The sequence below is a fragment of the Protopterus annectens genome, chromosome 17.part0 (assembly GCF_019279795.1).
Source record: "Protopterus annectens isolate FY-2018-M chromosome 17.part0, PAN1.0, whole genome shotgun sequence".
NCBI classification, from domain to species: domain Eukaryota; kingdom Metazoa; phylum Chordata; order Ceratodontiformes; family Protopteridae; genus Protopterus; species Protopterus annectens.
The window spans coordinates 740,073,156-740,097,936 of NC_056751.1; the positions used below are offsets into that span (position 1 = coordinate 740,073,156).

Here is a 24,781-nt window from a genome sequence, read left to right on the forward strand (position 1 = left end):
CTTGGCTCCTGTCATTGCCTTTTGCAGACAGAAGGGCATTTAGATTTACCCCTGCCTGGACGACTGCCTCATTCAGGCAGACACCAAGGAGAGACTCCTACAGGACTTCACTTTTGTTCAAACTCTCCTATCCTCCCTGGGCTTCACTATCAACCAAGAGAAGTCCCAATTTCTCCCTACGAGAAGGTTAACCTTCCTGGGAGCTCTGTTGGACACATCTACTCAAACACCCTCCCTCCCTCAGGAGAAGCAGAGGTTCTTCCACTCATACTTCACACAGCTGGCCCGTAAGACCCATCTCACAGCAAGGAAATTCCTGCAAGTGCTGGGGTACATGGCCTCCTGCATTCTGCTGGCACCCCTAGCCAGTCTACACTTGAGGAAATTACAATGGTACCTCAGGAACCTCTGGTGCCAGCACTCACAGTCACTAGAACACCAGCTGCCCATGATTCCTTGCTTAAAGAAGGAGCTCCTATGGTGGGCAGAGGCATGTACCCTAAACAAGGGCTTACCCCTCATCACTCTCCCACAGAGCCAGGCTGTCACCACAGATGCCTCAGACACAGCCTGGGGGCACACCAAGGAAGTATGCGCATGCAGGGCATTTGGGAACAGGATGTTCTGGGCGTCTATATCAACCTAAAAGAGATGTTGGCGGTGCACCAAGCAATCCTAGCATTCAAAGAATACCTGAGAGTAGGAGTGCTCTTAGTCAAGACAGACAATAATACAACAGTAATATGGTACATCAACAAGTAGGAGGGAACTCACTCTTAGCCCCAATGTTGCTTAGCTATGCAAGTCTGGCAGTTGGCCTCAAATCTGGGACTGCACCTGATAGCTCAATATATCCCAGGGAAACAAAACACCCTGGCAGACCAGCTAAGCAGAAGCCTCCTGGATCCCCACGAGTGGCAGCTGTACAGGGGAACCTTCCTCATCATCACTCGAAACTGGGGGAATCCAGACATAGACCTTTTTGCAACCCCAGAGAACCACCAGCTAACCAAGTTCTGCTCCAGAGAGTTCCATCCAGAAGCATGGAGGGTGGATGCCCTATTCTTCCACTGGGTTAACCTGTTTGTGCATGCCCTGCCCCTGATCCCCAAGGTACTTCTCAAGATCAGGGAAGAAGGACCAAAGGTTATTCTCATTGCTCCAGACAGCACTGGTACCCCTTGTTCAGTCAGTCTGGCCAAACAGCCTCCCATGACCCTGCCCCTCTCAGAAAGCTTTCTAACTCAGGAGAAAGGGGACGGTACTGCACCCAAACCTCCCTACTCTCAAGCTGTCCTCATGGCTGATACCACAAATGCGGATGACAGTACAACCTTAAGCAGGCAGGTTTTAAACATCATCAAGGAGGCCAAAACAGCACCAGAAAATCCTACTCAGCCAAATGGAAAAGATTTACTATCTGGTGCCATAGCAATGGCATCAACAGCTGCCATGCCACTCTGCCATTGGTTCTGGACTACCTGACAGAGCTCCAAAAACAGGGATTGTCCTACTCTTTAAAGCGAAAAATAACAACAAAATGACAAACCACGACTGAAGGAAGAAACAAACAAAATTTAATGAGAAGTTAGTGCTTTCACGATCCAAACTGATCGCTTCTTCAGACTTAAGTCATGCTACTGAACAGCCAAATTTAAAATACAAGACAGCCTATCACAGTGGAGAATGTACTAACTAAATTGGAAAGTGCATTTATCTAAAAACTTTAATTACTTACAAGCTAAGTATTTAAAACATGTACAACTATTTGTAAAATGTGTAAATAGTACATAGTAATACAACAAATGTACACAGACCTTCATTATTTTCCATGCTGACAGGGTGTTTCTCAGGACCAACCCCTCTCCTTTATGCCTAAAGAGGTCTTAGAGGTTCCCACAACCAGGCCATCCATCTCCCTACCCCCAAAATAAAGGGGAAAGAATTTTGCATACTCTTGACGTACATAGGCAATTGAGATATTACCTGGGTAGGACCAAATCAGTCTGGAAATCTGACCAGCTTCTGGTTTCCTTTGCTCCTGGGGCAGAGGGGATGGCCATTTCCAAACAGACCATTTCTAAACGGATCTCTCATTGCATCCATTTCTGCTATTCCTTTAATGGAAAGAGTCCTTGCAAATCTTATCAGATCTCATTCCACTAGAGCAGCCTCTACTTCCACTGCCTTCCTGAGAGGGGTTCCAACCAAGGATATTTTGGAAGCTGCTACCTGGACATCCTTCCACACACTCACCAAGCACTACCAGCTGGCTACATTCTCCAAAAGCAGGGTAGTCTTTGCATCTGCAGTCCTGCAGGCACCCCCTTAATATGGTGCTTGCCTTTACTTCCTATATTCCTCCCTCCACCCTTTTTCTCTCAGCTTTGGGAATCCTCCCACAAGTCATGACTGCAACAGTGAAACACGAACATAGTACAGTTGTGTACACTTAGCATAAATGTAGATGTTCGAGTGTATTCACTGTTGCAGTCCTGTTTCCCTCCCACCTTCCCCCTTTAATTCATCCTTCTTGGGGGCTCATACCTATTGGGGGCAAGAAAAACTGATGTAATGATGTCGGCTGTCTCTCTTTATAGCCCTGATGACCTTACGTCAGGCTCTGTACCGAGACAGCCGACGCAGGAGGGGGAAATCCTTTACTCTGGTATTCGGGCCAGAGGAGGGCTACCCAGCATGGATAACACACAAGGGATGACTGCAACAGTGAATACACTCGAACATCTACTGTTATGGTAAGAGTACACAACTGTACTTTCTTCGCTAAACCAGTGCAAGTGTATTTTAGACATTTGGATGAGGGAACAGGAGCTTTATCCCTGGTTTGGCACCTGTGTCTCTAATGGAGACAGGCAGCCTATAAATGTTTCAGCTCCCATGCACCTTCCTACACTTATCAAGGGTACCAAGAACACTCATCCATCTACCGGCTTAACTGAATAAACTACTTGAAACTTCAACAAGGTGTCTTTATTCCTCCAACAGGGAGGGTATCAGAGAGATAGTCTCCTAGAGCTATTAGCTAAAGTGATTTTATCGGGACTAATCCTTTATACTCTGTTTCTTGGTAGTCCTTTCACCGTCTGGGTCATAGGTGGGATACCAGACTTCACTTGAGCCCTCTGGTTTACCTCTGATAACTTGTCAGAGATTTGGGATGCATGAATGGGCTTAAAAAGGCCCTTGTGGTCGTTAGTCTAGAACACACCTGTAAACCTATAAACCTCAGTCAGAAAAATTAAAGCACTTCCTTGTCAAGTCAGTTACTCAGAAGCACATTGCAAAATCAAAATGAAGAAATTCAAACCCTGGATTATTACATTACAGACAGACACCCTGTTCATTACAGCTCTCAACTGTAATACATTGTATAGAGACAAACTGATGATACAATGGATACTTAGACTAGTAACATTGTATAACGTTTTATAACCCCACCGCTTTACATTTCACTCTAAATGTATACAGCCCATATTTAACAACCTGAACACCTCAACCTTAGTGTTGTGCACCAAATGGAAGTACAAGTACAGTGTGTATTTAACATACTAAAACAGCTTTTAGCTTTAATGCTTTGCACACTGACCGAAACTGCTACATGTATAACCCACATAAAGTATGTAATGCCTGTTATCCAACATGCTGTTATGCATCATTGTATAACTATTAGTAATGTAAGTCATGTTAAGTACTTGCGTGATGGTGTGATTTAATTAAATTGCCAGAAAGCCAAAAATAATGGGGGGGGGGCAAAGACTTGAAAATCAGGGACATATTTTAAATATTTTTCTTGCTAACTAAGAAAGTTGATAGAACAGTTTTGCATTGTTGTATATTTTTCTGTTTAAGCCTGAAACTCAAATGTCTTATCACTTAATGACTTCAACCCTCGACAATTTGCCAGAAAGTCACAGATTTGATGAGGAATACAGCAAAAGAAAGTCTGGTCAGCATCACCATACATTTCATCCTCTTAGCAGAAGACATCTAATCAGCACCAGACATCCAAGGGGGAAGAGGGCCTAAATTCTGGGACAGATGATCTTACAAAATTACTAGAATAACAGTTTTTGCTTAGTCATGCATTTGTAAAGGATATGAAGTCAAACTCAGATGTCTGTCATTATTTAAGGGCTTCAGCCTCTTGACCATACCTTAACCTCTTAGCATAAGAAATCTGGTGAAAGCTTAAAATAATGGGGTCAAAGGCCCAAAAGTAGGGACAGATTTTAAATGTTGCTCTTATAAACTTAGAAAATTGCTGGAATAACAGGATTTGCATTTTTTGAAGGATATGAAGTCTCAAACTGAAATATATGTCATCATAGTGACTTTAGTCCTGTGTGATTTGCCAGAATACTACAAATAAATGAGGAATAAAAAAAACATGAGGCAAAATCTGGAAAGACCTCTTTACACAAGAAACAAGGAAAGCAACAAACATCATAAGGGGACAAAGACCCACCACAAGGGACAGACGTTAATTATAAGCTTAGGAAATTGCTAGAAAACAGGTTTTGTTTTATTATGCATTTCATGAAGGAAAATGGGGATAGAGTTTAAATATTTCTCTTATAAACTTAGAACAATGCTAAAATAAAATTCATTTTCTGAAGGCTACAAAGTCTAAAACTCAATGTCTATCATTGTTTAATGACTTCAGCTCTCTAGTTGTCAGAAAACAGTGCATTTTATGTGGGACAAGCAAAATATGAGGGAAAAGTCAGGACATTCTGCAGACTTTCACAGTCAGTTACCTTCTTTTTAATACATTTAATACAGTGCTTGTTTCCCCCTAAAAACTGACCAGTAGCACTTGGAGCCAAACCTAGAAAAAACACACACAAACAAGAGTTTCCTGTGGTTGCCTGGCATCTTAAAACTTTTGCTGCTGGTCTCAGGATTGCTCCAGAAGCACATTTGGTGGTGCAGAAGTGGCAGAGCTTGAGCAAGCAGGTTAGGGTAATGGTTAGAAGCAGGCAACCCAAGGATTTCTTCCTGTAAGCAGCCAGCAGCCTAGCAATGATTCCGATTTCTGATTTGAATCCTCCGATGAATGATGGAAGCAAAGCAAACTCAAACCTCCTGAAAAGAAAGCACCAGTAGACCAAATCTTTGTCACCTTTTTGAAAAAGGTACCTAACTAGTCAAGACACCCACTTTTCACTCCTTAATTGTCACGAGCTTCTTGGCAGTCTGTCATGTTGACGTTTTTTTTTTTCCAATGCATCAATCTAGTCAACAAGAGGGAGATTTTACAGCCATTCACCAGTGTACAAGACCTGCTGACAAAAGCAGAAAACGGTGCATTTTCTGAAAATGCAGCAATGTTTCATTAAAAAAAAAAAAGAGGGATTAGATAACCGGAGAACTGGAATACTCCTTGTATTTCCAGATACTCCAGGGGAAAAACTGAAGGGGTGGCAACCTTAAGACGTGTGAAGAAAGAGGAAAACTGATTCAAGGAGTGACTCAGTTTTTTCAAGCTTCCTTTTTCAGACCAAATAGTACTTTTCTCTCCTTCTCAGCTCCCTTTTCCAATAAACAATTTTTGCCGCAAGAAGCCAGTAATCAAGAGTTTAAAAAACAATCAAAAGGAGACTTGAAAAGAAAGACTTCTAAAAGTCAAGGACTGTCCTCCCATGCAGCATGACTATCTGCCTTTCCTGTTCAGCCACCATCCCCCCCTCTTGCAGCCTTTCTGTGTCTCTGAGTCTTCATCTTCCTTTTTGGCATTAGATTGTTTCAGACATTTGGGTTGTGAATGTAGTCCATCATGATACATTTGCCAGGAGATTCCATCTTGTCCAAGGGACTAGATGTTTCTATTTCCTCCCATCCTGCACAACATGCTTTCTCAGGGAATCACAGATCCATTTTCTCTTAGTTACTAGACAAAGTTTATTATTCAGGAATTTTCTAATTTACAAATCAAAAGGGTCCTGTTGTGCAGTCCTTGTTCTTTTTTTCTAAGCCTTTTTGTCTAGATTATAAGTTCAGATGGTTTTGCTTCACTTTCATGCTTTATTCGCAACTGTCCAGATTTTTGCAGAATGTCCAGATTTTTGACTAATAGTTTTGGTTTGTTCCTCATACAAATTTGTGGCTCTGATGTTGTCCTTTTCATTCTTCCTCACAAATGGGTCTGTGATCCGATCCTCAGATCCGACTCAGCCGAATATACAAGACTTCAGATCCAAATCTCAAGCTCCTCCCTCTACCTATAAAGCTCTCTTCCGATCTCATTTGCAGCCATCATGACAAGACGTAGACTTTCAGGGCTGGCCCATGTATGTCTTGGGTGACCCCCCCCCCCACAGCGGATGAACTTAATGACCTGGTTTCCCGCTGTGCTTGGAAGGAACCAGACACTGTTGAGCCCATCCCTAAGCACCCGGACAAGTTTTTATTCCACCTTCAGATAGACCTCACTAGAGCACAGGAATCCCAATTGATGCCATAGTTGTGGTGGCAGCTGCTAAGAAGGAGCTAGCTGAACAAAGCTCCACTGTCCATCCACTGAACAGGGAGTCCAGAGCGATGGACAGATTTGGAAAGTCTGTGTACGCCTCAGTTATGGTCATGCCAAGGTTGTTGAACTTCCTGGCACACTTGACTCATTTGGAGAGAGATTTGTTCAAACTCACTCTCTCTGAGTTCATTTCTGCAGAGGACCTCAAGGAGTTCTCTTTCTCTCCTCAACTGGCCACTCTTCTGTCCATTTCCAGTACATCGATGAGGCTGATCTGCCATGTGGTGGAGGATATCTCGCAGGCAGCCGGTTCAGGCATAGGCATTAGGAGTCATGCCTGGTTGAGGCTATGCAACTTCACAGAACCCTTTAAGGCATCATTTGCTAATGCCCCCTTTGATGGCTCTTATTTGTTCAGGCCGTCAGTGAAAGATACGCTACCCGCAGTGAACAAGAGGGAAAGACTTCTGCCATTGGAATCAAACTTTTTACCCCTCAGCATACATTCTGTATGAACCAGCGAGGTGGTAAGAAAATGTGGTTTTGGAAATCTCAGGGGCCTTTTCAGGACTTACACAGGGATACTTCCTCCATAGGCAGATGAGGTTTCAGTGGAGGACATCACCGGATGAGGTTTCATTGGGTGACGTCAGCCCAGAAGCAGAGTGGGTCCGCAAAATCAGGGCTTCAGAGACCTCTCTGATAGTTCCTATCAGCTCTCCTGAAGCATTGCCAGACTGTGTCCACCTCTGGAAGCAGTAAAAGAGAGTAATCTATGATAGGATTTCAAACTTGCTCCCATTTTTTTTATTGCTAGAGAAGACAGGAGACCTGAGACCACTTTTGGATCTAAGCAGTTGGAACCAGTATGTGAAGAAGTCAAAGTTCCGAATGGTTATAATTCAGTCCATCCTGCCCCTTCTGCACAAAGACGATTAGATGTACTCTATAGATCTCTAGGATGCATACTATCACATCAAAATAGACAGGTGCTCCAGGAGACATCTGCTCTTTCGTCTTGGAGCCAATCACTATCAGTTCAGAACACTGCCCTTTGGGTTCACCAAATGCATGGCAGTCATGGCAGCTCACTTGACACTCAAAGGATATCGGGTGTTTCCCTGTCTCACCGATTGGCTCCTCGCCACCCCAACTAAGCCTCAACTTCTACAAGCCAGGGATTACTTGCTTTGTATCTCCAACTCCTTAGGCGTCTCAATAATCTATGCCAAATCAAACCTAACTCCTGTACAGACTCAGCTGGGCGCTAAGACTCAACTGGCATCATTACCTCTTCATTGCATCACATCATTGAGAAATCAGGTGCAGGCCATACTGTCTCATCCATCCCCACTACACACTCTTGGGTCAATGTCAGCTGCCATTCTTTTAGTACTTCTAGCAAGGTTCTTTATGCGAATCCTTCAGTGGACATTGGCGATACAGTGGTCCATTTTTTAACAACCTGTGTCATTTCCCATAAGACTCGCTGCAATCTGCAAACATCATGTTCTCTGGTGAATCCAGTCAGATGACCTGTTTCTGGGCAGGCCATTCTCCCTTCCTCCACGAGTCGCCACAGTAACCACGGAAGCTTCCCAGCTCTGGTGGGGTGGAAATTTCTTGGGAATATGGTCCAATTACATGTTACCTGTTGGAAACAAAATCACTTATCAGAGTCCTAGAGATAAGAGCAGTCCTCCTAACATTGCAAACCTTTTGGGACATTCTCCCTCTGAAGACTATTGAAGTCCACACAGACAACATGTCAGAAGTCTGGTACATCAGCAAACAAAAGGGAACCCATTCCTACCTGTTATGCAGAGAGGCCATGAGGGTTTGGGAATGGGAGATCTCTTCAGACTGCTTTCTTATTGCAATGCATATAATGGGGAGAACCATCCCACTAGCAGACAGACTTGGCAGGTCCATTCTGATTCCTCATGAGTGGTCTCTCAGTCAAATAGTAGTGAACATGGTCTTCAGCCACTGGGACAGCCTTTTTGTGACCTATTTTCCTCGCTCCTCAACAAGAAGTGCAGCACGTACTTTGCTCTGATCCCCACTCTGGGGGAGCCAACGAGGGATGCTTTGATTCATGATTGGCCCCCGGGTCTCCTCTATGCCTACCTTCCTCTGATCCCGAATTTCTTACAGAATGCAAGCAGGCTGAAGAGCTCAGTGATCCTCATTGCCCCTTCTGGCCTCGACAGGTATGGCTCTCTTCTGTCTGGTCTCACTTGAAATATCCATGGATACTGGAGTCCACTCAGGATCTCCTGCCTCATCCCTCAGGAATTCAACATCCCACTCTCCATGCCCTCAATCTGACCACATGGTTTCTTCGCTACTAGTGGTAATCGGACTGTCCAGGCTCGCTTCCCCAATTCGTGGCATTATCTTGGCCTCCCAGAAGGCCTCCACCAAGAAAGTCAACAGAAGCCAATGGAAAATATTCTCTTTATGGGCTTCCAAACAGAATATTGACCCGTTTGTGTGATACTGTGGATCCTGGCTCCACATAGCAACTAACTGTTATCTTCTCCTTGTCCAGCTTGGTGGGTGGTGCATCTTGTGTATCCCACAGTGGAGTCCTCAGTAACAAGTGTGTATGCTTGCCTTATGGGCTTTGCACTTGGGGGACCGTTAAGTGTCTTATGTGAGATGTTTGGTGTTGCTTTGGTGTGTGCCTTAGTGATTGCTGATCTGCAATGCTGCCATTAGGTGGATCTGGAGATATTTGAGGTTTGGGAAGGTTTCTTTGAAGCACCTCAGCATAATACAATAAGTGAGTCATGTAAACAGTATGTGAGAGAGATGTAGTGTTGGTCTTCCTGACAACCTTATTTTTATATCGGATTATTGCCTCCAAGGAAGTTGCGTATTTACAGCTCTTGCATACTGTGTTATTTTCTGTAATGATTAACTGGTTGTCTGAGAATGAGACAACTGCTACATTGCCTTAGGATGCCCAAATCTAACAAGCTGGCAACAGAGATATTTGGAAATTGTATATCCATGTTGTCTGGGGTCTCTGTCAATTATTCGAACGCTTAAACTGTCGAACGTTATATGGTCGAGAGCATGTGTTTGACATTTCAAGTGTTCAAAGGTTGACTTTTAATGGCGCTGTATGGTGCAGAATGGGAGAATTTCCCTTTTCTGCACTGAAGTGCGGTCTCGGAGTTGGTATATTTAAGTAGGAGGTGTGGGGGGCTTGCCCCCCTGCTCGCACTGTTAGTGTATGTTTTTCTTTTTTTTCTTTTTTTTTTTATTAGATATTCGAAGTTCCAAATATCGACCATATGGTCTCGACCATGTGGTATTCCACATTTTGGAAGTTCGAATACTTGACATAGACCCATTGTCTGATCCCACAATTGATTTGGCTGTTTAAGAGTAAGGATTGGGTTTTAACAAAGGTCTCCTATGGTAGTATCTGGGGATAAGGGCAGGATGGTATATATTGCTAGGATATGATAGTGCTATTCGATGCACAAGCTCGCTGCTCTAGGCTTATTTCTGCACAATACCGTGCTGTTTAACAGATTTCTGATCTAGTCGTAACTTTATAGGTAAATTTTACTGTCTAGGCATTTGGTACTATACAGGGCACTGCTAACTGCCATGGCCCAGTGGAAAGCTCAGAGAAAAAAAATCTTGAAAATGGTGTCCTGTACCCACTAGCCAATAACTACAACCCCCTTTCCGTAGAACGATTTAGAGACACACAGACTAGAAAAGCCAATAGAGAAATTACAATTTTTGCCAAAAATGAGCTTCCTGTAGTGCTTTCCGTCTCAGAGAGACCAGGTAAACACCTTCTGCCACAAGATGTCTGATCCTGGAATTTCTTAATTTAAAAGCACAGCAAAAGCAGCTCTCAAGTGCAGATTAAACAACAAACTACTACCAAACAATTAGGTTCCTGGCTAATGTGCCCTTCTGCAAAGAGATGTGGAGGCGCACAGACTAGAAAAGCCAACAAACAGAGGAATTACTATTTTTTGCCACATAATTAAATAAATGCTTTAAAACTGCTCTAAAGCAGTAGTGGTCACTGTAAAGCAAGTACAAGTACAAAAAATGTTCTTAGCTTAGAAGACGGGATGCAGTTGGAACACTGGGAAAGCTTTGCAACACTGACAGGCATGCAAACAGTGGATCTAGCCGTAGGTCTGCTATACTTCATGCAAATCTCATGATTCGTAACAGTGTATTTCATGATAGAAATACATTCATTTCTCGTTTTCTAAACTACAAAGCAGTTTCTGTAGTGTATCCATAGAAAAATGTCAATGTTGAACGTGCTGTTTGACAGCATTCTGCTCATTTTATGTGAAACTCTGAGGACCTGTTTCTCACAGTCTTCTTAAGATGTTTATCTAGAATATTGACACTGTAATGTCCTGAGTTTCATGAGTCACTTGAGTGTTTAAACATCATTGCTTGTCCACAACTGTTTGTCTTTTTAAGGACATGTTACTCGGCAACAAAAGTATATCAAGTGAAACAACTATTTTACACTTAGCTTGACTTTTTTTTGTATGTTTTTTTTTTTTTGCTGGTATTCTCTGTCAGCTGGTAGAATGTAGTACTTTTCTGTCTTCAGACATGGAAGTCCTACTGACTGGTGTATTGGTTTTCAGTATCTTTTCACCTTACTGGTTCAGTCTGCTGACATAGCACTTTTATCATTGTTATGTATAATGGTGCATGAGCTTGCAGCATCAGCCACAGCTGATTAAAAAGATTCTACTACAGAAATCTTCATGAAAGATTGTCTCTTTGGCAGATAATCAGTGTCAGTGGCTCAGCAGGTAGCACACTCACCTTCAGCGCTAAAAGATCAGAGGTTGTGGGTTCTATTCCCACAGTACACATCTGATTAATTTTCCAGTACTTATTTAGTAGTGTAAATACCACCTCAGGTCTCCACTGAAGAGAGGCTGTTAGCCTAGTGGGTTTAACCAGGTCAATTAAAAGGTAAAAAAAAAAAGTAAGTAAAAGGTTATGTTACCTTCTTGTTTATCTCCGGATACTTTGACTTGCTCTGTTCACATCTTTTTTGAACAGAGCGCGATCCCCTGACATACAGAACATTTGGATCTTCTGCCATACAGAGAGCGATCCCCTGACATACAGAACATTTGGATCTTCTGCCATACAGAGAGCGATCCCCTGACATACAGAACATTTGGATCTTCTGCCATACAGAGAGCGATCCCCTGACATACAGAACATTTGGATCTTCTGCCATACAGAGAGCGATCCCTGACATACAGAACGTTTGGATCTTCTGCCATGGAGAGAGCGATCCCCTGACATACAGAACATTTGGATCTTCTGCCATACAGAGAGCGATCCCTGACATACAGAACATTTGGATCTTCTGCCATACAGAGAGCGATCCCCTGACATACAGAACATTTGGATCTTCTGCCATACAGAGAGCGATCCCCTGACATACAGAACATTTGGATCTTCTGCCATACAGAGAGCGATCCCTGACATACAGAACATTTGGATCTTCTGCCATACAGAGAGCGATCCCCTGACATACAGAACATTTGGATCTTCTGCCATACAGAGAGCGATCCCCTGACATACAGAACATTTGGATCTTCTGCCATACAGAGAGCGATCCCCTGACATACAGAACATTTGGATCTTCTGCCATACAGAGAGCGATCCCATGACATACAGAACATTTGGATCTTCTGCCGTACATTCTAGTGGACTGATTCCTGGTAATGGCAGTTTCACCAAACTGTCTTGTATGCCCAAGTTGTTACTTAATTTCTGCTCTGAAAAATTCACTGTATCCTGACTTTTGTTAATGCCCTTTGCAGTGCCTAATGCCTTTTCTTTGAAAGTGGACTGTATGGCTGACTTCACTGCGGCAAAAGGAAGTTTAATGCACACTGTTTGTGCTTTAAGCATGCAATGTCTAACGACTTAACCTGGTACTATAGCTTAGAATTTATGTTTATGTATCCAGCTGTGTAGTTGCTAGTTGCTCATAATCAGTTATGTAATCTACCATGAAATCTCTGACTCTGATATTCAAATCAATTGGAGTATGACCTCCCAGTCTCCATGGCGTAGAACCATAATGCCCTGACCGCACCCCAGATTACCATTTTACTAGTGGTAAGGCTGCTGCAGTGACTGAGTGGAGGAAGGTGGGAGTGAGCAGTTGCTGTCCGTTCACCCTCCCTGTGGTATGAGTCAGTTTGGCGCACTGCATTGACAACATCTGCAAGAATGCAGTATTGCTGGCCGCATGAAAACTCATGAGTGCCCTTGCTACATGTGGTGTTCCACTTGGTCAAAAGATTGGTTTGTATGTAACTGTGTGTACATCTCCCAAGGTAGCTGTAGCAGTGCTTGCAGGCTGCTAAAGGGATGGACCTAGGATTGTCTGCAGGATTGGTTATCTGGCCTTCTTCCTAACACCAGACTCTCATGTTTACAAGGGAACAGAAAGGCAGGAGGGTTTCCACCTTAATGAAGGAACTCAGTGAGTTGAGTGTGGAGCGATTGCTAGTTAGATGATCCTGCAGACGTGAAGAAGAAAGAAAATCAGAGGATGACTGAAATCGAATCATGTTTCTGTCTCAGGAACATGAAATCGAATCATGTTTCTGTCTCAGGAACATGAAATAGAATCATTTTTCTGTCTCAGGAACATAAAATCGAATCATGTTTCTGTCTCAGGAACATGAAATCGAATCATGTTTCTGTCTCAGGAACATAGCATCAAATCTAGTTATTGAAGTGCACATACCTTTATCTGTGTTCATATGCTTTGCTGAATTTTCCTGCGTGTTCTTAGCTCTCCCAGTAAGTAACAGTCCAGTTCCAAGGGCAGACTTGTGATCATAGTACAAATTCTGACCTAATTATTTAGCTTTCATAAGATTTATTTTCAACAACACAAGTGGGATTTCTTAGTGGAAACCTTTCTCTCCTACTAGTTAAGAGGTTGACCAAACTAGTTGTGTCTAAGCCTTTCCGCTGTCTTTTCTATACAGTGAGATTCCTTCAGGTATCTTCCCCTCCCCAGGTTGGTGAGCAGGCATTGGCCATTCATTGTACACCCTCCCCTTCAACCTACTTCACTATCTTCATCATGGTCAGGACTTCATCCCTCAACACCACTTCATGAGTCAGGAATTACCAAATTTTAGGCTCCTATCCTTGCATCAGCTATTCCTTAGATTTACGCTAAGGGCTGTATTCTGAAACTTCTAGTAGAGTATGTAGTTCTTCACCAATGAAGTCACCCCTTTTTTTTGGGGGGGGGACATTTCAGGAGAGACTGCAGAGACTTAATTCATAAATTCCACAGCTGGAAAAAGAGAGGTAGCTTATGACAAGGACCTGCTGGAATATTTCACTGGTTAGCAGGCTGTAGAACTGGAGACCTTGTTAGGTGTTAGCAGAGAAGAGAAGAAAATGCCATCTACTAAATAGAAGCAGAACAGTTGCAGTCTTGGAAATACAGGCTAAAATGTGAATGCATCCTAGATTGAGTGAAGTTTTCTTTATTTATTTGCAGCAGATTTTTTATTTCTTTATAATTCCTTTCCGTCTTTGTTATGCTGCTTCACAAGTGTCTGATTATGGTACTGTCACACATGAATAACTTTTCGAATATTTCCTTTCTTCAAAGATGACAATCATTCAGATAATGTTGTAGCATCTCAGCTGAGACATACAGATGGACAGGATGATGAAGTTGCTACACCAACTCAGCCAGGAGGGTTCAAGGAGGAAGAACTAGAAGGCATGGCATCTGTATTCCACTACCCTGCAGCATATGAGAAGGGGGTTGCAGATTCTGCACTTGAGGATGGTGGGTATTTGATTGTTTTCTGAATCAAACCTTAGCTCAGTGTGCTGTTACATATCTGAAGAAACAAAGTGTTTGTGTAGCCTACAGTTAATGTAAAATAGAGGCATATAGGTTCATAGGTGTTTACTAGGCTAACAACGTAGCCATGCATCCCAGGAAGGCTGCAGCACCAAAACACTTGGAAGTACGCTGTGTGTGCTTAATGAGTGTATCCTGCTGGAAGAGGGGCACGTGATGGAAGGTTTGTATAGGTGAAGAGTGTTTGCAAAGTCTGCAAAGATGGTTCCTTTCAGAGGAAGAGGCACACGTGTTCAGTAAAGCACTGTTTTAATAGGTGTGAGACGTGAATGCTTCATGTTTGCATGGTGGGCGACGAGCAGAATAAGAGCGATATATATATATATTTTTTTGTATAGCACTAGGTACATGCAGAAAGGTTCCTTGAGTGAGTAGTTGCTTCAGAAGTAATTAAAAATTCAGTAATGGGTGAGAGAGCTGTAATCCACTTCTGTTAAAGAGAAGGATGCTGTTTTTTTGTCTGTGAATAGCTTATTGATTATAGGACTTGTGTAGATGTGTCCACCAAGTGTACCGCGGAATGTTTGTGTATGCCATTAGCTGTCTAGATGTAGTCAGGGAAAATTCATAATGTTAAGTTGTCTATCTCGCCTTTGTTCTTGGCCTCGGCCATCTTCTATAGCTCGAGAGCTGTTTACTGGCTCGTGGCTACCTCTTATCCCATGATGCCATAGCGCTAGCTACCCAGATCTCGTTTGCCACTTCAGCTGCGAGGTGTCGTTTTTCTGGCTCAGGCTTGTATAAAGTTTCTTTATAGAACCTTTTTACTAGAAATAGTCTTTTTCCTAGGGGTTTTGTTAGCTTTTAGTCTTATATTTGTCGTGTTAGCTAAGTGTGTATTTGCAGCTTCCTTCCCTTCCCTTTAGAACTTGCTTAATTTAGAGAGTCCCCCCCCCCCCCTTATTCCTTTTCTGTCAGGTTAGCCGTTTAAGTTAGAGGCTTCCCTTCTACCTTCTTTATAGGCTAGCCGTTTGAGTTAGAGGCTTTCCTATAAAAAAAAAAAACAACTTCAGCTTTACACTCTGTAGTGTACTGTGACTTTTTCTGTAGACTGTATTTTGATTGGTTAGCTATTGTTGTATTTTTTGTTACAGAATGTCCAAAGAATCCAAGGTGTCTGGGTTCAAGAAGTGTGACTCCTGCTGTCAGAAAATGTCTCTGACAGATGGGCACACTTCTTGCGTCTGTTGTTTAGGCGCTGTGCACCTGCAGGACTCTTGTTCTATCTGCCATGCATTTAGTCCAAGAGTTCTGCAAGAACGTAAGAATAAGGTTATTCTTAGGGGCCTTTTTGAAGCCCCAGGATTCACCGGCCAAGACTCAGCATGTGAAATCCCCTAAAACTACCAAATCGTCGGCTCCAAGTTCGGAGCCATCTTTAGTTCAGACTCTACCTGCTACTTCAGTTCCGGCTGGAACCGATAAGACTATCTCCCCGTCGGCTCCATCAGAAACTTCTGCTCCCAGCTAGGCATTACAATAAACTTCGAAAAATCTGCCTTGTTGCCCTGTCAATCTATCACCTATATAGGAGCAGACTTAGACACAAGGAACATGTCTGCAAGGCTACCGCCAGAAAGGGTGTCTATAATTCACCAGCAAGTACAAATTCTAATGCAGAGCAAAAGGATCCAAGTCAGGTTTGTCCTTCAAACTCTGGGTTCCATGGCAGCGGCAGTTCTTCTAATCCCTCTGGCCTGCTTTCACATGAGGATCCTTTAGTGGCTTCTGTTCACACAGTGGTCTTTCCAACAGTTGCCCATGTCTCACATGATCATGATTACAGAAGCATGCAAAAGGCACCTTTCCTGGTGGATGGTCTCCCCACTAGTGACTTAGGGCAGACCCTTCATTCAGCCCCCTCCAATTGCCACAGTGACCACAGACGCCTCCCTTATAGGGTGGGGGGGCATTATCAGGGCAGGACAGTCCAAGGCACTTGGCAGCCTCAGGAGTACCACCTGCATATAAACGTCCTAGAAATGAGAGCTGTGCTCCTAGCGTTGCAAGCTCTTCAAGACTCTCTCCCTTCTGGGACCATTGCCATTCAAATGGACAACATGTCAGTGGTCTGGTACATCAACGAGCAGGGCGGAACCAGGTCCTACCCCCTATGTCGAGAAGCACTCAGACTCTGGCAGTGGGCGATTTCCTCCCAACGATTTCTGATTGCAACGCACATCCCAGGGAGGTCCAACGTCATAGTGGACAGGCTCAGCAGAGCTATTCTCATGCCTCATGAGTGGTCTCTGAATCAGGTAGTTGCGGATCTGATTTTCCACAAATGGGGACAGTCTTGCTGCGATCTTTTTGCTACCCCCTTGAACAGCAAACGCAGCAACTACTTCTCCCTTCTTCCGCTTCCAGGTCACACACCCAGAGACGCTGTAGTCCACGATTGGCCTCATGGACTTTTTTATGCCTTCCCTCCGTTTCCCCTGATACCGAAACTCATACAGAAAGCAGTACTGTTGGGTTGCAAAATGATCCTCATTGCCCCCTACTGGCCTCGACAGATATGGTTTCTGTTCCTGCACCATTACCTTCTCGATCAGCCCTGGACTCTGGATCTGATTCCAGACCTACTGATTCATCAATCAGGCGGGCTGCATCAGTCCCTCCAAACACTCCAGCTGACAGCTTGGTTGCTCCACTTCCAACCTTAGCCAGGCTTCCCAGCATTTCCCCAGCTGTGTTTGAGATTATTGTCTCCTCTCACAAATCCACAACTAGAAAGATTTATGCTAGCAAATGGAAACGTTTCTCTTGTTGGGCAGAGGCTAGGAACGTAGATCCTTTTTCAGCCCCAGTCCACAAAATTTTGGAGTTCCTAGCACAACTTTTTCATTCTGGGTCCGCTTCTGGTATAATCAGGGTTCAATTGGAGGCCATTTCTAACTTTCATGTTGGGTTGTCTTATTCAAATATTATGTCTCATAAGCTCTGTAAAGCCTTTTTAAGAGGGACTACTCTCCTTAGACCTCCAGTGAGAGATCCCCCTCCTCCTTGGGACCTTAATTTGGTACTAATCTCCTTAATTATTCCCCCCTTTGAACCTGCAGCATCCTGCGCCATTAAGATGTTCTTCGTGTTTCACTGTTGCAGTCATTACAGTTGGGTTATCCTGCTGGCAGGCTACACTCAGTCGGCCTGAATTCCAAAGTCTAGGTCCGGCGTTGGTTGCTGTCACCTCTTCCCTGACGTCGGTGCCCAAGGGGTATAAAAGATGCAGCTGACGCCATTTTCTTCAGTCTTTCTTGCCGTGCGGTGCCCGAAGCAAACACAGTTCGCAAGTGCCGGTTGGCCGACTCCTGAGATTTTCATGTTCGAATTTCAGATCCGAAATCTTCACTGAAAAGCTAAGTACCCCGTTGGGGAAACTTTTTTTCTTGCTCCAGACCGACGTCAGAAAAAGTTAATAATTGTATTTCTTGTGGGAAGCAAATACCTCATATGGATTTTCATTCTTACTGTATTCCTTGCCTAGACCCTGACCACGATGTTGCTAGTTGTTGGTTTTGTGCTAGATTTAACCAACGCACTTTTAAGCATTGGTACGATTTTGCATTTCACTATTTTGGCAGAAGATTTAAATATAGAATATCGTCGGATAGCCTTCCGACTACCGGAATTCACAAGAAACGCAAAGAAAAGGACAGGCATCCGAGGTCCAAAACCGACGACGAGGCTTCTTCTAAGCCTGTTGCCGGTTCTCAGTGAGGCGCTTTCGCAGCCCCTGACGACTGCTACTTTAGACTCACAGGCCGCTACCGACACCCACGTGGAGTCAACCAGGCCGCTGGAAGTTCAAGGTATCGGACCTTCGGAAACTATTCCCTCAGACGGGTCTGGAGCCGCTGAGCAGGCATCGGCTTCTGAGGGTGTTTTCAGACCTACTGAATTATATGTTAAAGCGACTTCAGCTTCTAAGGCAAAGACTAAAGCACCTTTAAAGACAAAGAAACAAGTACAACAGCCTCATGGACAGGCCTCCATGCCTGAAAAACAGATGCTCAAAATGGCCGAAGACCTAATTACTTTGATCAGGGGTTCCCATCCCCCTCCTGATAAGAGGCCTAGGCAAGAGAGAGAGAATATGAATCTTCAGATCAGGTTTCCATTTCATGTGATTCCTCTTCTGATCAGGAATACTCTCTTCCTCCCTATGAGGATTCTGATGCTGAATAATCTATCCCTTCAGCCTCTCCTCCTGAGGATTATTCTTTTGGGGAAACTTTACATACCATGAGGGAGCATTTCCATTGGGTGGGTCAAGATGATTCTGAATCTAAGAAAAGGCTCAGAGACTTCCTTTTACTACCACAACACAGGCCCCTAGCTATTCCACCTGTGTTAGACATTGTAGTTGATGTATTTTCATGACTCTCTACCTCCAGCGCCTGTTAAGCCGAACAGGTACTACAGTGTTCCTGACTCTCATAAATTCCTTTTCAAAAACCCTGCTGCTGACCCAGAAACTATCTTTCAGGGTCCCAAAGGGGTCAAGGCTTCCACTGCAAAAAACCCTTCCCTCTCTGACAGGGATTCTAGGGCACTGGACATATGGGGAAAAAAGATTTACACTTCTGCTACTTTGGCTGTAAGGGCTTTAAATTGTCAGTTTCATATGCTCAAATATCAGAAATATATTGTTTCACTGCTTAAACAGAAAATGTTGATAAATTCTGAATGTGCAGAAAAAGAAATGCAGGATTTATTGCATGCAGCTGAACAAGTTGAAAAGCATACTTTGCAGTGTGGTTTTGATTCTCTGGAGGCCTCCTGCAGGGCCGCAGTTACGGGTTCTGTCATTAGGAGGCATGCTTGGTTAAAGGAACAAAATCTACCTGATCATGTTAAGGCAAAATTATTAGATGCTCCATTACAGCATGATGCTTTGTTTGGTGTTAAAGCAAAAGAGGTGTTAAAGAAAATGGAGAACAAAGCTAAATCTATGCAAACAGTCAAGGATTTCTTACAGGTACAGCCACCAAGATTTAGCAGACACTGGTCTACAAAGAATTGGTCCTTTCCAGTGTCAGACAGTCCACAAAGGGGCAGATACAGACGCCCTAGAGTCTAAACAATGGGGTGCTTCTACCCCCAAAACTGGAGAAGACAAATCACAGCCATACAAGAAACAGTCCCAATGACTTCCCCCTACTTATCTTCTGGCAGCACTTTTAGGGGGAAAGCTAGCAATTTTTTCATAAAATTGGCACATAATAACGCAGGACAAATGGGTCATAAACATAGTGTCACAAGGCTACAAGTTTCACTTCCATACCCTGCCAAGGGCAAACAATTGGCCAGACCTGCCAAAACATCAATGGGCAGAGGCACAAAAACATGGACATGAGGGCCATTCAACAAGTACCAAAGCAAGAGCAGGGACCCAGAAAGGACAAAGCCTGGAGACCAGTACTGGACCTATCTATTCTAAACACATATCTAGATATTCCAAAATTCAAAATGTTGACTCTACAGCAGCTTCTGCCCATGTTGGGCAAGAAGGCTTGACTTGTGACTTTAGATCTAAAAGAAGCATACCTGCATGTCCCAATCAGACACACATGCAGAAGATACCTTAGATTCAAAGCTGGCTCAATGCACTACCAATTCTCTGCACTGCCCTTTGGCTTATCTACTGCACCCAGGGTCTTCACAAAGTGCCTGGCACCAGTAATTGCATTCTGCAGACAGAGAAATACAAATATATCCTTACTTGGATGACTGCCTCATTCAAGCAGAGAACAAGGACATTTTACTACAGTATCTGGCGTTTGTAAAGAGATTATTACCATGCCTAGGGTACACAGTCAGCGAACAGAAATCAAAACTAGTACCCTCTCACGAGATAATATTCCTGGGTGCAAGCTTAAATACAACTGCCCAGATGGCTTATCTCACACCAGACAAACAAAGGCAACTGACTACCTATTTCAAAATGTTGGCAACAAAGGTCCAGTTATCTGCAAGAAAAATTCTGCAGGCTTTGGGCTTCATGGCATCCTGCATTCTACTAATTCCATATGCAAGACTGCATATGAGGAAACTTCAATGGTACCTAAAAAGTGTTTGGACTTAACATTGCCACAGCCTGGAAACAATAGTTACTCTCATTCCCTGCCTGCAACAGGAGTTTCGATGGTGGGTGAAGGCCTGTCACCAGAACAAGGGACAGCCATTCACTCTACCCCCAGCCACACAGACATTAACAACGGATGCATCGGATTATGCCTGGGGTGCCCACATGGCAGGAAGATGTATTCAAGGCACATGGCCCGCAAACCAAATGCATCTACATATCAATCAAAAAGAGATGCTAGCTGTTCAGAATGCCCTGACAGCCTTCAAGGATCTACTAAATCTGGGACAACTACTGATAAAGGCATATGCTAAAAATTGAAGATACTCCACGACAATCAAAGCAAACCTCTCAGAGTTGTAAAAAAAGATACTTTATTCCAGCAAATAAGTAAGCGCTTTCACGTCTCCACGGACGCTTCCTCAGACTTTATAACAGTTACAAATATTTCAAAAACTCTTTAAATAGCAATCATTTATGAAAAGAACCAATGAAAACACTGATAAAAAACATGTCACATATTTAAAGCTACCTAATAATACATATAAAACTTAGAAAAAACATATATATTAAATATTGTTTTAAAAACCTTGTGTCAAAGCTTCTGATGGACATATAAAAAAGTTCATGATATATCTTTAAATAAATATCTAATCCTTAAAAAACAAATATATTATAGAAGTTAATGTCCACTGAAAGTTAATGCTTAAATGGTCGATCTATCAGAAAGGGTTTCAATGAAAGCCTATGATTAAGGCCGTGTCCTCTGTCAGCCTGTAACCTAATGATCCACTTCGCTTCTTCTTTCTCTGTATAGTTGCCTACATTGCCTAACCTTTCTGTGACATGTATGTATATGTTCTAGGACTAAGAACTTAAAACTATGTGTTGTATCATTATGTAGAACATGTTTTGCCAGGGCATTTCCTTCATTCTCCCTGTTTATGGCATAAACATGTTCCCTTGTTCTTTCTCTTAATGTTCTATTAGTTATGCCTACATAGAAACCACTACATTTCTGAAGTATTGCTAAATAAACTATGTTCCTTGATTTGCAATCAGCATAATGGTCAAATATATAATTGACCTGCGTATCTGGATGTTCAAAACTATTTCTGTTTAGAGTAAAATTACATTGGTTGCAGTTGCGACAAGCAAATGTTCCTTTCCTAGATAAAATTGGTCCCTTCATGGTATTATGTTGATAGCATAGCATCCGTTTCAATGATTTAGTGTTCCTATAACTGAAGGTTGGATATGCTCCTACTAATTCCTTTATTTCCTCATCTAGTGTTAATATTCCCCAATTCTTCTTGATTATCTGTGTTATCACATTATTATTATTGGTGTAAGGAATAACTAGTCTCTTCACTTTATTATTGGCTTGTCTCTTTGCTTCCTGAGGAAAATTATTGTTCCTGTTTATATATGGTTGTCCAGCTTTCCCTCTTTCTACCTCTTGTAGAGCTCTCAAATCTCTACTGTGATTACCCCTTTTAACAAAATCCTCCTGTATATTATTAATAGCTTCTTCTTCATAAAACACATTTTCACTAGTAAGTCTAGAACATCTAATCGCTTGATTTTTCACTACATTTTTGTGTGCATGTGGTGGATGCATACTATTCCTATGTAAAATGGCATTCATTCTGCAAGGTTTCTTATAAACCTCTGTACTTATAATTCCATTCACTTTCTTTAGTAATACATTTAGAAATTATATCTTATCCTGTGATCTCTCACTAGTAAGTATTAGAAAGGTTGTGGTTCCATTAATATAAGTAGTAAAGTCCTTCAACGTATCTAGCTCTCCTCCCCAAATAACAGAAACGTCATCCACGAACCTCTTATAACATTTAATCAATTTTGAGTATAGCATATGTCCAACTATGTAAGTGTGTTTCCAATATGCCAAGACTAAGTTTGCGTAGGAATTGTCACATGGTGTGCTCATCGCTACTCCAGTAACTTGTAAAAAATAACTTCCCTCAAAAGAGAAAACATTGTTATTCAAAATCAGTTCCATCAACATAGTTATTCTAATAATGTGACTATTTTGTAGACCTTTTTGAACTAGGTATAATCTAAGAAAATCTCTACCTACATCATTTGGTATACTGGTAAATAATGATTTCACATCTAGCGTCACCATGTAGTCTGATTCTTTCAAGCCCACTCTTACATTAAATGGTGCAAGGGTCTCTAAAAATTGTTGTGTGTCTCTAAGAATTGAAGAAGTTGAATCTACTATTGGTCTATGGTGTTTCTGTAGATAAATCGATGTACTTTCTGTTAACCAGCCTTTCCCAGAAACCATTGGTCTAATAGGTGGATTGTCCAACTGTTTATGTATTTTTGGAAGGCCTCTAAAAACCGGGACCAAAGATTTCTCTATTAAGAAGTATTTATACAAGTCATTGTCAATAATACAGCACATCAACATATCATATAAATCTGCATGCACGTCCTTGATAATCTTATTTAATTCTGTTGTCATTAAACTTCTATAAGTTGTTTAATCTGATAACATAATGTCAATACTTTTTCTATAGTATTCCCTATCTAATAATACTGTGGCTCCTCCTTTGTCTGCCGGTCTAACTATAGATGTCCTAGATGTAGTTATGCCTACATAGAAACCACTACATTTCTGACATATTGCTAAATAAACTATGTTCCTTGATTTGCAATCAGCATAATAGTCAAATATATAATTGACCTCCGTATCTGGATGTGCAAAACTATTTCTATTTAGAATGAAATTACATTGGTTGCAGTTGCGACAAGCAAATGTTCCTTTCCTAGATGAAATTGGTCCCTTCTTGGTATTATGTTGATAGCATAGCATCCGTTTCAGTGATTTAGTGTTCCTATAACTGAAGGTTGGATATGCTCCTACTAATTACTTTATTTCCTCATCTAGTGTTGATATTCCCCAATTCTTCTTGATTATCTGTGTTATCACATTATTATTATTATTGGTGTAAGGAATAACTAGTCTCTTCACTTTATTATTGGCTTGTCTCTTTGCTTCCTGAGGAAAATTATTGTTCCTGTTTATATATGGTTGTCCAGCTTTCCCTCTTTCTACCTCTTGTAGAGCTCTCAAATCTCTACTGTGATTACCCCTTTTAACAAAATCCTCCTGTATATTATTAATAGCTTCTTCTTCATAAAACACATTTTCACTAGTAAGTCTAGAACATCTAATCGCTTGATTTTTCACTACATTTCTGTGTACATGTGGTGGATGCATGCTATTCCTATGTAAAATGGCATTCCTTCTGCAAGGTTTCTTATAAACCTCTGTACTTATAATTCCATTCAATTTCTTTAGTAATACATCCAGAAATTCTATCTTATCCTGTGATATCTCACTAGTAAGGAAGTCAAGGAACATAGTTTATTTAGCGATATGTCAGAAATGTAGTGGTTTCTATGTAGATATAACTAATAGAACATTAAGAGAAAGAACAAGGGAACATGTTTATGCCATAAACAGGGAGAATGAAGGAAATGCCCTGGCTAAACATGTTCTACATAATGATACAACACATAATTTTAAGTTCTTATTCCTAGAACATATACATGTCACTGAAAGGTTAGGCAATGTAGGCAACTATACAGAGAAAGAAGAAGCAAAGTGGATCATTAGGTTACAGGCTGACAGAGGACACGGCCTTAATCGTAGGCTTTCATTGAAACCCTTTCAGATAGATCGACCATTTAAGCATTAACTTTCAGTGGACATTAACTTCTATAATATATTTGTTTTTTAACGATTAGATATTTATTTAAAGATATATCATGAACGTTTTTATATGTCCATCAGAAGCTTTGACACAAGGTTTTTAAAACAATATTTAATATATATGTTTTTTCTAAGTTTTATATGTATTATTAGGTAGCTTTAAATATGTGAAGTGTTTATCAGTGTTTTCATTGGTTCTTTTCATAAATGATTGCTGTTTAAAGAGTTTTTGAAATATTTGTAACTGTTATAAAGTCTGAGGAGGCGTCCGTGGAGATGTGAAAGGCGCTTACTTATCTGCTGGAATAAAGTATCTTTTTTTACAACTCTAAGAGGTTTGCTTCGATTGTCGTGGAGTATCTTCAATTTTTAGCATAAGTTTTTGACTGCGCATTTTATTGGGAGATACCTTACCCCTGCAGTCTTCACCTTTTTTTCGTACTGATAAAGACAGACAATACCCCGGTCATGTGGTATATAAACAAGCAGGGAGGCACTCATTATTACCCC

General features: G+C 42.0%; 1 protein-coding gene across 7 annotated transcripts in view; it reads left to right on the forward strand.

Moving 5' to 3' along the window:
- The window catches only part of ARHGEF11 (Rho guanine nucleotide exchange factor 11), a 4,318,379-nt gene that overhangs the window by 3,931,749 nt on the left and 361,849 nt on the right, over positions 1-24,781 (forward strand). For all 7 annotated transcript variants that reach the window (XM_044059024.1, XM_044059020.1, XM_044059026.1 and 4 more), the window contains one exon: positions 14,172-14,354. In XM_044059024.1, coding sequence (XP_043914959.1) covers positions 14,172-14,354 — 183 coding nt within the window. The remainder of the gene's footprint in view (positions 1-14,171; positions 14,355-24,781) is intronic.